This window comes from Bos taurus, chromosome 27 (assembly GCF_002263795.3).
Source record: "Bos taurus isolate L1 Dominette 01449 registration number 42190680 breed Hereford chromosome 27, ARS-UCD2.0, whole genome shotgun sequence".
Taxonomy (NCBI): domain Eukaryota; kingdom Metazoa; phylum Chordata; class Mammalia; order Artiodactyla; family Bovidae; genus Bos; species Bos taurus.
This window is the reverse complement of record NC_037354.1, coordinates 37749417-37765373: the sequence shown is the minus strand read 5'-3', so window position 1 is coordinate 37765373 and position 15957 is coordinate 37749417. Positions and strand designations below refer to the sequence as shown.

At 46.4% G+C, this 15957-nt stretch overlaps 1 protein-coding gene across 2 annotated transcripts in view; it reads right to left on the bottom strand.

The window, feature by feature from the left end:
* Positions 1-8311, bottom strand: part of HGSNAT (heparan-alpha-glucosaminide N-acetyltransferase) — a 34016-nt gene extending 25705 nt beyond the window's left edge. The window contains exons 1-2 of one of the 2 annotated variants that reach the window (XM_024986476.2): positions 8078-8311; positions 1063-1178 (exon numbers count right to left, since the gene is read on the bottom strand). In XM_024986476.2, the coding sequence (XP_024842244.2) occupies positions 1063-1178; positions 8078-8273 (312 nt within the window). In that variant the 5' untranslated portion in view covers positions 8274-8311. The remainder of the gene's footprint in view (positions 1-1062; positions 1179-8077) is intronic. The other variant, XM_024986477.2, reaches the window with a different exon arrangement.
* Positions 8312-15957: the final 7646 nt, after the last annotated feature.

Genomic DNA, 15957 nt, shown 5'->3' with positions numbered 1-15957 from the left:
AATTCCTCCTCTGAAGGTGGTACACTGAAGCTCTCAATTTGGAAGTAGGCTATTTCATTTTACATGGAAGAATAGCCTTGTCCCAAAAAAGCAATAAGGTTTAGCACAGGAGTAACACCTTCATATAAAATCCTTTTTCATCAGAAGGGCCTCAGCATGGGCCTCCCTCACCACCCCTCAGTGGAGAAACCCCGAATCTCATCCCTTCCTTCTCTGGTCCAGCAAGAGGGTTATGCAGTAGGTAGAGAAGTCAAATGAAACACCATTAGTTCAGGCTTCATAAAGGGTCAAACTGAACCAACTGCAAAGGGAACTATGCACACCCTGCTGAGACTCCAGTCCTAGCGCATCTTTCCTCAACAACTTGAAAACCTGTCACACCCTAGGCCCCTGGAGAGTGCTTCTAAGGGCACAGGCTCTAAGAGGTGGCAGAAATGGGCAAGCGGCCCAGACCTGGCTTATGCTCTTACTGTGGCATGAAAGAGCACTTGCCACATTAAACCAAAACCCCAAAAAACAGATCTATCGATTTGCTTATCTCACTGGTCTGAAAAAGATGGGCACGGAAAAGAGAAGGTGAACAGATGTGGCCCACTGCCAGGCATTCTCCATGATGGCATTCCTTCTGAATCTTTATCTAGCCTTCCTCACCTGTAAAGCTAACATGTGGGGACTTCCCTGGTGGCTCGGTGGTAAAGGATCCGCCTGCCAATGCAGGGGACATGGGTTTGATCTCTGGTCTGGAAAAATCCCACGTGTCATGGAGCAATTAATCCTGTGCACCGACCCTGTGCTCTAGAGCCCGGAAGCTGCAACTACCGAGCCCGTGGATGGAGAGCCTGTGCTCTGAAACAAGAGAAGTCACTGCAACGAGAAGCCTGAGCACCGCAACCAGAGAAAGCCCGTCCAAAGCAACGAAAACCCAGCAAAGGCATAAGCAGATAAATAAAATTATAAAAAAAAAAACAACAAACTAACATGTTTGTTGGCTTCATGACAGCACAAAGGTCACGAGACTAGCCTCAGAAGAAACATAACTGTGAGCACACACATGGCACCTACATGGTAACAGCGATCGAAATTCCAGTAGACGGTCAGGTTTGTCCCGGGCAGTTCATTATGGATGACCAGCAAAGCCTGGTCCATCTTCAGCTCCACGGGCTTCTTTTTGTCTAAGTCTGATAAGAAATAGAAAAAAAGAAAAACGAGGCACTTGAAAGCTGTGTCAGAAAGCGGCACTGGAGTGAACAGCGGCTTCCCAGGAACGCTTCTCAAATGCCGGGGCTTCTTGTCCCTCATATCCTGTCCACACGGACACACATGCACCCAGTCCCCTCCCCTTCCACACGTGTGCCTCTACTACAAACGCGGGTTCAATTAACGCCAACCACACCTTACAGTCGACAACTGCTAAGGTGTGAGGGGCACCGGTTTGGTAGTTTCCACGCACCTTCTCTATGATACTGACAACCTCGAGAGCTGGGAATTTCCTCCACCCTACAGATGAAGAAATTACAGCTCACAAGGACTGCATCACGACCCATAGCCAGAGTTTTTCCGTGAAATCACTGGAACTCCATATGTGTGACTCCCAAGCCCCAGCTTTCCTGGTCCACAACACTCGGCTCTGAGCCGGGACGGGCAGCTCGTGAGACCTGCAGGACCCGTCAGCATCCCTTGGGGATCTGCACATCCTTCACAGTCTGAGGAGCTCTGCCTGAGGTCACTTCGGTCTGGGGTTCAGGATCAACTGGTTCCCATGGCAGATGTGAGGCGGAGAAGGAGAGAGCTTAAGTCTGAAGGACAGAAGAGCTCCCTGGCTTAGAGCTCATCACTTCACCAGATGCTCTTTGGGTTCCATGAGGGTGATGCACACTCTCCACCTCACTCTGCCCATTTGCTAGGAAAACAAGGTCACCTGTTATTGGCACGTATTATCTGTGAGATGGAAGAGAAATTACCCTCTAGCTTCCAGGCAAAAGGAAAAAAGGGATGGGATTTCCCTGGTGGTCCAATGGCTGATTCCACACCCCCAGTGGAGGGGGCCTGGGTCCGATCCCTGGTTAGGGAACAAGATCCCATATGCCGCCACTAAGAGTTCATATGTCACGGCTAAAGATCCTGCATGCTGCAACTAAGACCCAGCAAAGCCAAAAAAATAAATGAAAATATTAAAAAAGAAAAAACTTTAATTAAACTTTTATATTGGCATATAGTTGATTTGCAATGTTGTGCTAGTATACAGCAAACAGGTATATAGAAAAATGATTTCATTATACATACATCCATTCTTTTTCAGATTCTTTTCCCATACAGGTTATTATAGAAAAACAAGTAGAGTTCCCTGTGCTATACAGGACTTTGTTAACTATTATATCTATATCTCTATCTATGTATAGTTTGCAATGTTAATCCCAAACTCCTAATTTATAACCCCCCAACCTTTCCCCTTTGGTAACTGTAAGTTTGTTTCTGAAGTTTGTCTGTTTCTGTTTTGTAAATAAGTTCATTTGTATCATTCTTTTATTTTCAATTCCACATATAGTGACATCATATGATATTTATCTTTCTCTGACTTCTTTCACTTAAGAGGATAATATCCAGTTGCAGCTATGTTGCTGCAAATGACATTATTTCATTCTTCTTTATGGCTGAGTAATATTCCATTGTATACATGTACCATATCTTCTTTATCCATTCCTCTCTTGATGGAAATTTAGATTGTTTCCATGTCTTGGCTATTGTGAACAGTGCTGCAATAAACATTGGGGTGCATGCATCTTTTTGAATTATGGTTTTCTCTGGGTACCAGTCCATTCTAAAGGAGATTGGTCCTGGGTGTTCTTTGGAAGGAATGATGCTAAAGCTGAAACTCCAGTACTTTGGCCACCTCATGTGAAGAGTTGACTCATTGGAAAAGACTTTGATGCTGGGAGGGATTGGGGGCAGGAGGAGAAGGGGACGACAGAGGATGAGATGGCTGGATGGCATCACTGACTCGATGGACGTGAGTCTAAGTGAACTCTGGGAGTTGGTGATGGACAGGGAGGCCTGGCGTGCTGTGATTCATGGGGTCGCAAAGAGTCGGACACGACTGAGTGACTGAACTGAACTGAACTGGGTATATGCAAAGGAGTGGGGTTGCTGGGTCGTATTTTTAGTTTTTTAATGAACCTGCATACTGTTCTCCCCAGTGGCTGCACCAACTTCCATTTCTACCAACTGTGTGGGAGGGTTAAGGGAACCTATTTGATAACACAACTAGAAAGGAAATAATCTAACCTCTCTTATTTTTGTAATGTGAACACTTAATTCAGGACTATGCACTATCTCATCCGGTTAATTTGGAAAATTCTTCACTACAGCCAACATAAATCTCTCATTTTTTAGAGTTTACTCAAATTTACCCTTATTTAGCTCCCTGTGAAGACAAAATACACAGTATGTATCTTTTAATAATCTACTGAAGCTTTTTCCTCCCCCAGGCTAAATAAAGCTTTACCAGTAGCTTTGTCTGTTCTTTGGCGGCCCTCTCAAAAGCAGCCAGTGGGAGCGGTGTTTGGGACCAGGAGTACAACGTGGTGGGTTACGCGTGTGGACTCCAAGACGAGCCAATTTGAATTTGAACTCCACCACCCTCAGCATCCTCATCAATAAATTAGGGGTTACAGCAGTATGTGCTTCAGAGGATTGTTGGAGAGGCTAAAATCGATAACATGCATAAGTATTTGGCATAGGTGCTCGACAAATGATTATAATGGTCTGGACCACATCCAACCAACGCAGGGGACAACGATGTGGTTAAACTTTTTTTATTTTAAAACTGTTTCTTCTTTTTTGTTTAACCTTATTTACATTTCACTCCCCATTTCTTCCCGTTATAAGAAATGAGGCTGGGGACTTCCCTGGCAGTCCGGTGGTTAAGACTGCACTTTCCAAGGCAGCAGGTATGGGTTTGATCCCTGGTTGAGACGTTAAGATCCCACATGCCTCGTGGCCAAAAAACCAAGACATAACACAGACGCAGTGTTGTAAAAAATTCAATAAAGACTTCAAAAACAGTCCACATTAAAAAAAAAAAAATCTTAAAAGAAATGATGCTATATCCTACACAAAAATGGTACTATAGACATCTGAAAATCAACATTGTCTTTTGACATAGTTCCTTCAGAATGAACTTCCAGGAGTGAAATTCTTAACCCAAAATAGCCTTTCTAATAGTTTTTGATACATTTAGCCAAAGTTCTCCCTCAGTTGAGCTGTGACAATTTATAAAGGCAGGTGTGATGTTTACCAGCTCCCCAGTGACTCAAGCAACGACATGCCTGATGAGGGGGCGGAGACCTGCAGAGACCCACCAGTCTGACCGGTACCCAACCTCTGTGCTTCCAGTCTCCTGACACTTAGCAAAACTGTTCCCTAGCAGCTTAATTTTTTTCCCCTTGCTATTTAACCTGATGTATAGAAAATGTAATTTCTATATTATTCTGCTTTGAATGAACAATTAGCAAGTTTGAACATGTCTCCAAATGTTGACCATCACTGTTTTCCGCTCCTGTAGATAGTTGGAATGTTTACTTAACCACTTGGCCCCTGTGATAGTAAATCCTTTGTCATATTTGTCATGTTTTCAACTATTACCCTTCATTTCCTTTATTCAGGTTTGAGAGCTCCCATTTGCAAATTTGCAGTCACTAGCTGTTGACAATTTCCTTCGTAATTGTTCTATATAGCATCATCCCTTTAGAGTTGTAATGACTGCTGTTTTTACTCATATTTCTATGAGTCTCCAGTGGTAGGTAGAAGAAGGTTCTTGTTTCATGCTTAATTTTTCCATGTGAATTTCAGACTTTAAAAGCTCTTAATTATAATCAACATTATTTATTTTATAAAAGGTTGTATGGAAGGTTAATGCTAACTGAACATCAGAATTACTTGAGAAGCTTAAAAAAAAAAAAAAAAAAAAAACACCCCAACGCCCTGGCCCCAACCAAGACCAATTAAATCAGAATCTCTGCCCAACCAGTTCAGTTCAGTCGCTCAGTCGTGTCCGACTCTTTGCAACCCCATGAACCACAGCATGCCAGGCCTCCTTGCCTAACCAGTATGATTTAATTGTTGTATTTTTAAAATTGAAAGATAGCTGACTTACAATGTATTAGTTTCAGGTGTATCACAAAGTGATTCGAAATTTTTATAGACTATATTCCACTTAAACTTACTATAAAATACTTGCTGTATTCCTCATGCTATACAATATATCCCTGTGGCTTGTTTATTTTAGGCACAGCAGTTTGGTCTCTTAACTGCCCACCCCCATCTCTACCTTTGCCCCTCCCCTTCCCTCTCCTCACTGGCAACCACTGGTTTGTTTTCCGTATCTGTGAGTCCATTCCGTTTTGTTACATTCAACCATTTTTAGATTTCACGTATAAGTTACACAGTATTTGCCTTTCTCTAACTTTTTTCACTAAGCATAACACCCTCTAGGTCCATCCACGTTGTTGCAAATGGCAAAATTTGAGTAGTATTCCATTGCAGAGAAGGCAATGGCACCCCACTCCAGTACTCTTGTCTGGAGAATCCCATGGACGCAGGAGCCTAGTGGGCTGCAGTCCATGAGGTCGCTAAGAGTCGGACACGACTGAGCGACTTCACTTTCACTTTTCACTTTCCTGCATCGGAGAAGGAAATGGCAACCCACTCCAGTGTTCTTGCCTGGAGAATCCCAGGGACGGGAGAGCCTGGGTCCCAGAGAGGCTGCTGTCTATGGGGTCCCACAGAGTCGGACACGACTGAAGCGACTTGGCAGCAGTAGCAGCAGCAGTATTCCACTGTATGTGTGTGGGTGGGTGTGTATACACACACATATATATACACACACACACCACATCTTCTTCACTCATTCATCTGCTGATGGACACTTACCTTGCTTCCATATCTTGGCTACTGTAAATAATTCTGCTATAAACACTGGGGTGCATGTATCTTTTTGAATTAATGTTTTCATTTTCTTCAGTTACATACCCAGGAGTAGAAAGGCTGGATCAATGTTTAATCTTTTGAGGAAGCTCCATACTGTTTTCCATCATGGCTGTACCAATTTACATTCCCACCAACATTGCGGGGGGTTCCCTCATCTCCACAACCTCATCAACACTTTCTATCCTCCTCACAACAACAGCAGCAAAAACAGCTCGCAAGGAATGCTAATGTGCAGCCAAGGTTGAAGACAACAGCTGAAGACGCTGTGAGCGCAAGGCCAGGGGATTCTGATACCTTTGTACCTTTTTTGCATTATTCAAACATTTTTTAAAAAAGCAGTGAGTTTGTGGGATTAGCAGATACAGACTATTATATACAGAATGGATAAAGCAACAAGGTCTACTGTACAATACAGGGAATCATATTCAGTATCCTGCGATAAATCATAAAGGAAAAGAATATGAAAAAAGAACGTATATATACATATAACTGAATCACTTTGCTGTACAGCAGAAATTAGCACACTGTAAATCAATTATATTTCAATAAAATAATTAAAATAAGTCTGCATCTGAATCACAAACACACACAAAGGACAAAATTCCTAAGCTATCCAATATGACACCAAAATTGAAACCGATGCTCAGTTTCTAGAAAAAGCTGCCAACTTCCAAACAGCTGACCTTAGAAATCCCAGGGCAGCCTCAAGGAGTTTGACACACAAGAACAATTCCCTCCTCCTCTTCCTGTCCACACAGTAAGGCAAACAAATCGCCTTTCAATAGTGATCATATATCGGGCTTTTACTGAATTTCCAAATATTTAATTTCTGGTTCTCCCTCTCAGCGCATACGTGTCTGTGCTGAGCATATTTTAAAAGACTTATTCTACTATTTTTTTCCTTTTCAAACAAGTCCTCAATTCATATGAAGGTGGAGTTCTTTATTCCTATGGTAGGAATCTGCCCACCCAAACCTGGGCTCCAGGTGGCACTGGAAGCCTGGCAGCACGGCTCTGTGAAGGTGCTGCGGCGAGGGCCATTTAGAAACCACCGGTTCCCTGCGATAATGATCATTATCAACGGATGCTGAAGTACAACCAGTAGAGCGCTGTGCGGAATCTGCCCTCACAAACTGGGACCGGGCAGATTACATAACGCGCGAGGTGGGCTCCTCAGTTACAACGTAGAGGGGGAGTGGACGAGATGGAGGCAGGGCGGGGAGACCGTTTACCAAACGCAATCCGCTAAGTCGCTACTTCAAAATCCATGCTGTCTCCGCCCTGCAGCATCTTGACTGGGGAGGGGGTGGAAGGCTGAACCACACCCGCCGGCCTCAACCCCCTGTGTTCGGATACAGAGGGGCTGGGAGCGGCGGGGAGAGGCAGGTGACCCCCGATCTCTCCAGCCCCGACCAGCACCCCCTTGGAAGGGGCCTGGACTGAGATCCTCGAGGGCCCCGAGTCTTCGTCCATGGGGTCCGGGGGAACGCTCTGGAATTTGCCTCCCCCTCCCCTTTCCCTGGCGAGCTCGGAGACCCGGACAGCCGGGGAAACGCCCGCGGGAGCAAGAGTCAGTTGCCAGGTCCTCTCGGCCGGACAGCAGCACCGCCAGCCACTCGACCGGTCTCGGGCCGCAGACCCGGCCCGGAATCCCCTGCAGACCGTGGCGGCTGCGCCCGGCCCGTCACCATGGAAACGGAACCGCCCAGCGGGCCAGGGAGGCTCCTCGGTGTCCGACCGCTGCGCTGCCGCTGCACCCCCGGCCGCGGTGACCCAGCCCCGTGGCCCCGGCCTGAGTCCGCCGTGCTCAGGGCTGCGGCTCCGGCCGGTGTCCCGCAGCCCCTCCATGCGGCAGACGGATGGGCGCGCCGGCCCCCCGGCGGAAGGCTCTCCATGAAGCCCTGGGAACCCCACTTCCCCGCCTGCGTCCTCCCGCTGAGCGGCGGGCGCCCGCGGGATGCGGGCGGCCTCTGCGCGCGAGCCCCGGCCCCGCAACGGGCGGCGCGGCGGAAACGACGCGCGAGTTCCGGGCGCCGCGCCTCCCGGGCGGGCTCCGCGCCGCTCCGCGGGCCAGGTCAGAGGGCGCACTCACCTGGCGTCGACGAGCCGCCGGGGGCCAGCAGCGCGGCGCTCAGCACCGACGCGGCCAGCAGCAGCGCAGCCAGCGCTCGGCCCGCGCTGCCCGCGCCGCCCATGCTGCCCGCCGCGCCCGCGCCGCCGCCGCCGCCGCCGCCGCCGCGCTCCCGGGGCTCGCGCCGCCCCACCGCGCGCGGCCGCGCGCCCGTCATCGCCCGGCTGCGGGCCGAGTCGCCGCGCGTGTCACTGCAGGGGTGGGGCGAGGGCGGAGCGGGGGCGGAGCGAGGGCGGCGGGGCGGGGCGAGGCCTGGGGGCGGGACGAGGCCGGGGCTGTGAGCCGAGTCGCCGCGGGGTCGGGGCGAGTGCGGAGGGGCGTTACCGGGGAGGAGCGAGGGCGGGGTCAGTGCGGGATGTGGGCCGGGCGTGGGCGGGACCTGCCTTCCGGGGGATGGGGACGCTCTCAGAGTCCAGAGCGCTCCAGCTGTGCAGGGCTTTTTGTCCCGAGATCGAAGGAGAGACGCATCCGGAAGAGAGGGCACTGCAGGCCCCGAGCCGGTGCTCCGCGGTCCCTCCCCACACTCTGAACCACATTCTAAATTCTTCGCCCTGCAAAACGGGCGTTAGTGTTCTCTGTCCACTGTTCCGAGTCCCAGCCCCCGTTTGCCTCCAAATCCCCGTTTGGAGGCGTTTGCTCCAGAGGCAGAGTTGCGACCTAAATGCCACCGCATGCTGCCCCCCACTTGCAAAGGCTGGTTCCAGTCCATCATGCGCGCAGGCATGATGACCCCGTGGTTACACTCAACTATGCGCTGGGATAAACTACCATAACTGTCATATGTAGGAGGGGCAGGTCCGGTCATGCTTGAGGCGGAGTGGCTTGAAATTGCAAAAACCTGCCAGCGATCTAATGTCCACGGAAGAAAATGGATAAATTGTGGTGTAATGTATGTATGCTGCTGCTACTGCTGCTAAGTCACTTCAGTCGTGTCCGACTCTGTGCGACCCATAGACGGCAGTGTATGTATACAGCAGTGGAAATGATCTAGAACTACCTGTATCCACACGGATGAACCTCAAAAGTCAGTCTGAGGGGAAAATGCAAGCTGCAGAAGTATCTCTTTAATAACACATAAAGTGTAAAGCCAAGCAAAATAATGTGTGTTGTTTAAGCTTATGTGCATGCCTAATAAAAGTATGAAGATACATATGGTAAGCTAATTGCTGAATTTAAGCTGAAGTTGGGAACAGGGAGGGGCACAGTGTTGGGGGCCAGCTTCACAGAGGGCTTCAGCCAGCAGACTTATTGCTTAGGTACAGCGATAGGCTTATGAGTTCTCTGTTATTATTTTTTATACTTTTCTGTATATTGAATGACTTGATAATTTTGTAAAGCTACAGTACAGTGTGACGAGTGCTATGTTCATAGGACGAAATGCTTAGGCAGCATTTGATGGAGGCACCTAAGCTAGTCTGGGAAGGCTACCGGGAGAACTGACATTTAAACGGAGTCCTGAGGGATGTGAGCCATAGGAAGAGAGGAGGGCAATCCTAACAGCAGGTACAAAGGCTCCGAGAAAGCATGGCTCAGTGCAGGAACTGGAAGAGACTCAGTGTGATAGAAACAGAATTCTGTCAGGGGGAAGGAGACAGGAGGTAAGCCTGACGATAGAGTTGAGTTTAGGGCTTCTTAAGGACAATACCAAGCTGTTTTAGGGTGGAGAATAACTTTCAGGAAGGTCATGGTCACGAACCATCTCATGAAGGTCAATCACATGGCTTTTCTCTGAGAAAACAAGCCTCTATGCTGCAAGGTAAGGAAGTTGAGTGATACTTTTTTTCCTCCCTGCCCCGCCCCACGGCTCAAAATCCCGGCAGTCAGTGGATGCTGGTGTCTTAAGTGGCACAACAAGACCATTGCCAACTTGCCGTCCAACAGCCTCTATGGTCCCACACAACCAGACGGGCCATAGTGCCCACTGGGTGGATGTGCCTTCTGATTCCTCTTCCAGGACTCAGCTCCGTTAAAATCCTCTGTGCCCTGGGGGGAAGCTGGAATTCCTGTCTCAGGGCTGGGCATGGCTGGTCCCTCTACCTGGAATGTCCTTCCCCCAGACACCTCACAGCCCTTCTCTGACTTCATTCTGTTCTCAGCTCACTTGGTATCCTCTTCAAGGAGGCCCTTCCCAATAGCCCTACCTAAAACTATAACATTGTCTCTGTCTCCTGCTCTATCTGCCTTGTTTTCTTCTACTTGTCTCTACCTGACATTATGTGTTTATCTGCTTCCATGGCATTAGAAGGTGAACCCCATGAACCAAAGAGTTTGTCCTAAGGGCAAAAACCTTCTGTTAAGGCTTTATGCACAATGAACAGCCCCCTAATCTTGCAGCTTCCTCTTCATACATTGCAGCCTTGTCACAGCAAAGGGGCTTGCATAACTCAATGAAGCCATAAGCCACGCTGCGCAGGGCCCCAAAATGGACGCGTCATATTGAAGAGTTCTGACAGAATGTGGTCCACTAGAGAAGGAAATGGTAACCCACTCCTGTATTCTTGCCCAGGGAAGCCTATGGACAGTATGAAAGGGCAAAAATATATGACACTGGAAGATGAGCCCCCCCCCCACCCCCCAGGCTGGAAGGTGTCCAGTATGCTGCTGGGGAAGAATGGAGCGCACTTACTAATAATTCTAAGAAAGAATGAAGTGGCTGGGCCAAAGTGGGAATGGTGCTTAGCTGTGGATGTGTCTGGTGGTGAAAGTTCAGTCTGATGCTATAAACAATATTGCATAGGAACCTGGAATGTTAGGTCCATGAATCAAGGTAAATTGGATGTGGTCAAGCAGGAGATGGCAAAAATGAATATCAACATCTTAGGAATCAATAAACTAAAATGGACAGGAATGGGCGAATTTAATTCAGATGACCTTTATATCTACTAAGGTGGGCAAGAATCCCTTAGAAGAAATGGAGTAGCCCTCATAATCAGCAAAACAGTCTGAAATGTAGTGCTTGAGTGCAGTCTCAAAAATGACAGAATGATCTCCGTTCATTTCCAAGGCAAACCATTCAACATCACAGTCTATGTCCCGACCACTGATGCTGAAAAAGCTTAAGTTGACCCATGCTATGAAGACCTGCAACACCTTCTAGAACTAACACCAAAAAAAGACGTCCTTTTCATCATAGCGGATTGGAATGCAAAAGTAGGAAGTCAAGAGATAACCTGAAGTAATAGGGAACTTTGGCTTGGAGAACAAAATGAAGCAGGGCGACAGCTAACAGTTTTGTTAAGAGACCATGCTGGTTATAGTCAACACCCTTTTCCAACAACTTAAGAGATGACTTTACAGATGGACATCACCAGACACTGAAATCAGATTATGTTCTTTTGCAGCTGAAGATGGAGAAGCTCTATACAGACAGCAAAGACAAGACGGCAGATCTGACTGTGGCTCAGACCACAAGCTTACTGCAAAACAGGCATAACTGAAGGGACCTGGGAAAACCACTAAGCCGTACAGGTATGACCTAAATTAAATCCCTTATGATTATACAGTGGAAGTGATGAATAGAATCAAGGGATTGGATTTGGTAGACAGAGTGCCTGAAGAACTCTATAACACTGTATAAGAGGCAGTGACCAAAACCATCCTAAAGAAAAAGAAATTCAAGAAGGCAAAGCCGTTGTCTGAGGAAGCTATAGAAATAGCTGAGGAAAGAACAGACACAAAAGGGAGAAAGAGAAAGATATATCCAACTAAATGCAGAGTGCCAGAGAATAGTAAGGAGAGATAAGAAGGCCTTCTTAAATGAACAATACAAATAAATAGAGGAAAATAATAGAATGGGGAAGACTAGAGATCTTTTCAAGAAAACAGGAGATATCAAGGGAATATTACATGCAAGGATGGGCACGATAAAGGACTGGAATGATAAAGACCTAACAGAAGCAGAGATTAGGAAGAGGTGGCAAGAATACACAGAAGAACTATATCAAAAAAAAGTCTTAATGTCCCAGATAACCATGATGAAAAATCACTCTCCTAGAGCTGGACATCATGGGAGTGTGATGTGGGCCTTAGGAAGCATTACTACAAACAAAGCTAGTGGAGGTGACAGAATTCCAGCTGAGCTATTTAAAATCCTAAAGATGATGCTGTTAAAGTGCTGCACTCAATGTCACCAAATTTGGAAAACTCAGCAGGGGCCACAGGACTGGAAAAGGTCAGTTTTCATTCCACTGCCAGAGAATGTTCAAGTTACCACACAATTGTGCTCATTTCACATGCTAGCAAGATAATGTTTAAAATCCTTCAAGCTCAGCTTCAACGGTACATGAACCGAGAACTTTCAGATGTACAAGCTAGACTTAGAAAAGGCAAAGGAACCAGAGATCAAACTGCCAACATCTGCTGCATCATAGAAAACCAAGAAAATTCCAGAAAAACATCTCTCTCTGTTTCATTGACCATGCTATAACCTTTGACTGTGTGGATCACAACAAACTGTGGAAAATTCTTAAAGAGATGAGAATACCAGACCCACTTTACTTGCCTCCTGAGAAACCTATATGCAGGTCAAGAAGCAACAGTTAAAACTGGATATGGAACAACAAACTGGTTCAAAATTGGGAAAGGAGTACATCAAGGCTGTATATTGTCACCCTGCTTGTTTAAATTATATGCAGAGTACATCATGCAAAATGCCAGGATGGATGAATCACAAGCTGGAATCAAGACTGCCGGGAGAAGTATCAGTACCTCACATGTGCAGATGACACCACTCTAATGGCAGAAAGTGAAGAGAAACTAAAGAGCCTGTTGATAATGGTGAAAGAGGAGAGTGAAAAAGCTAGCTTAAAACTCAGTGTTCAAAACTAAAATCATGGTCCCATTCAGTTCAGGTTCAGTCACTCAGTTGTGTCCGACTCTTTGCGACCCCATGAATCACAGCACGCCAGGCCTCCCTGTCCATCACCAACTCCCGGAGTTTGCTAAAACTCATGTCCATTGAGTCAGCGATGCCATCCAGCCATCTCATCCTCTGTCATCCCCTTCTCCTCCTGCCCCTGATCCCTCCCAGCATCAGAGTCTTTTCCAATGAGTCAACTCTTTGCATAAGGTGGCCAAAATATTGGAGTTTCAGCTTCAGCATCAGTCCTTCCAGTGAACACCCAGGGCTGATCTCCTTTAGAATGGACTGGTTGGATCTCCTTGCAGTCCAAGGGACTCTCAAGAGTCTTCTTCAACACCACACTTCAAAAGCATCAATTCTTCGGTGCTCAGCTTTCTTCACAGTCCAACTCTCACATCCATACATGACCACTGGAAAAACCATAGCCTTGACTAGACGGACCTTTGTTGGCAAAGTAATGTCTCTGCTTTTCAATATGCTATCTAGGTTGGTCATAACTTTCCTTCCAAGGAGTAAGCGTCTTTTAATTTTATGGCTGCAATCACCATCTGCAGTGATTTTGGAGCCCCCCAAAATAAAGTCTGACACTGTTTCCACTGTTTCCCCATCTATTTCCCATTAAGTGATGGGACCAGATGCCATGATCTTAGTTTTCTGAATGTTGAGCTTTAAGCCAACTTTTTCGCTCTCCTCTTTCACTTTCATCAAGAGGCTTTTTAGTTCCTCTTCACTTTCTGCCATAAGAGTTTTGTCATCTGCATATCTGAGGTTATTGATATTTCTCCTGGCAATCTTGATTCCAGCTTGTGCTTCATCCAGTCCAGTCTTTCTCATGATGTACTCTGCATATAAGTTAAATAAGCAGGGTGACAATATACAGCCTTGACGTACTCCTTTTCCTATTTGGAACCAGTCTGTTGTTCCATGTCCAGTTCTAACTGTTGCTTCCTGACCTGCATATAGGTTTCTCAAGAGGCAGGTCAGGTGGCCTGGTATTCCCATCTCTTTCAGAATTTTCCACAGTTTATTGTGATCCACACAGTCAAAGGCTTTGGCATAGTCAATAAAGCAGAAATAGATGTTTTTCTGGAACTCTCTTGCTTTTTCCATGATCCAGCAGATGTTGGCAATTTGATCTCTGGTCCCATCACTTCATGGCAAATAGATGGGGAAAAAATGGAAAACTGACAGACTTTATTTTCTTGGGCTCCAAAATCACTGTGGACAGCAACTGCAGCCATGAAATTAAAAGACGCTCGTTCCTTGGAAGAAAGGCTATGACAACACTAGACAGCATATTAAAAAGCAGAGACATCACCTTGCCAACAAAAGGTCCATCTAGTCAAAGCTGTGGTTTTTCCAGTAGTCATGTATGGATGTGAGAGCGGGACAATAAAGGAGGCTGAGTGCCGAAGAACTGACGTTTTTGAACTGCAGTGCTGGAGAAGACTCTTGCGAGTCCCACGGACAGCAAGGAGATCGAACCAGTCAATCCTAAAGGAAATCAACCCTTTATATTCTTTGGAAGGACTGTTGCTGAAGCTCGAAAACTTTGGCCACCTGATGCAAAGAGCCGACTCATTGGAAAAGACCCTGATGCTGGGAAAGACTGATGGCAGGAGAAGAGGGCAACAGAGGATGAGATGGTTGGATAGCATCACTGACTCAACGGACGTGAGTTCGAGCAAACTCTGGGAGTTGGTGATGGACAGGGAAGCCTGGTGTGCTGCAGTCCATGGGGTCGCAGAGTCAGACATGACTGCGTGCCTGAACAGAACAACTAAGTTCTGGTACAGTGTGTTTTCATTTTTGTCTCAAGGAACTTAAGATTTTCCTTTTGATTTCTTCTGTGACTCGCTGTTTGTTATGTGTGTGTTGTTTAATTTCCACACATTTGTGAGTTTTCTTTATTGTCTATTTATTTTCTGTTTCATTGGTTTCTGTTGTTTTCACTCTTCTGTTAGTGATTTCTATTGTAGTTTTAAACCACTGTGGTCAGAAAATGAGATGAGATGCTTGATGTTATTTCAATCTTCTCAAAATTGTTAATCCTTGTTTTGTGACCTAACACCATAATCTGTCCTGGAGAAAGTTTCATGTGTGCTTGAGGAAGATGTGTATTCTGCTGCTGTTTGGTAGAATTTTCTATGTATGTCTGTTAGGTCCACTGAGTCCAAGATAACAGTTAAAAATCCAAGGTTTCGTTCTTGATTTTGTCTGGATAATCTGTCTACTGTTGAAAGTGGGGTATTAAAGTGGGGTATTTTTACCATAACTATTATTGTATTGTTGTCTACTTCTCCCATCAGATCTATATGCATTTTGGGGTGCATACAGACTTATGATTTTTATACCCTCTTGATGAGCTGACCGCTTTGTCACCATATACTGAATTCTGTCTCACTGCACTTTCTGACTTAAAGCCCATTTTGTCTAATAAAGTAGAGCTACCCCTGCTCTCCTCTGGCTTCCGTGTGCATGGCATATCTTTTTCCATCCCTTTACTCTGAGCCTGTGTGTGCTCTTAGAGTGGAAGTGAGTCTTTTTTACACAGCAGAAAGTTGGGTCTTTCTTTTCCTCTTACGATTCTGCGGTTCTGTTGTTACTGAAGATAGAAACTGCAGGGCCAGGGCCAGCTTGGTGCCTGGCACTGGCACAATAAAGCATCATGGAGAACTCAGAGGAGCAGAAGCTGGAAATGCCTCGCCAGCTCTCTCACTTAGAAATCGGTCTGTCTGAGACCACATGTGAGTCAGAGGCAGAGCTGGAATTGTGTCTTCTGATCCTAGCACTGTGTCCTTTCCAAATACCATGCTGCTCATTTTAGCTCTATCAGCAATATTTAAAAAGAAATTCATTTGAAACTGAAAGTTTTTTTCTAATGCAAAGTCCAAAAATCAAGGAAAACCCTCAATCCAGAATTACAACATGAAAAGAGCAACATCAGCTCAGCAGCTCCACATGGAGCTGCCCCCTTTTA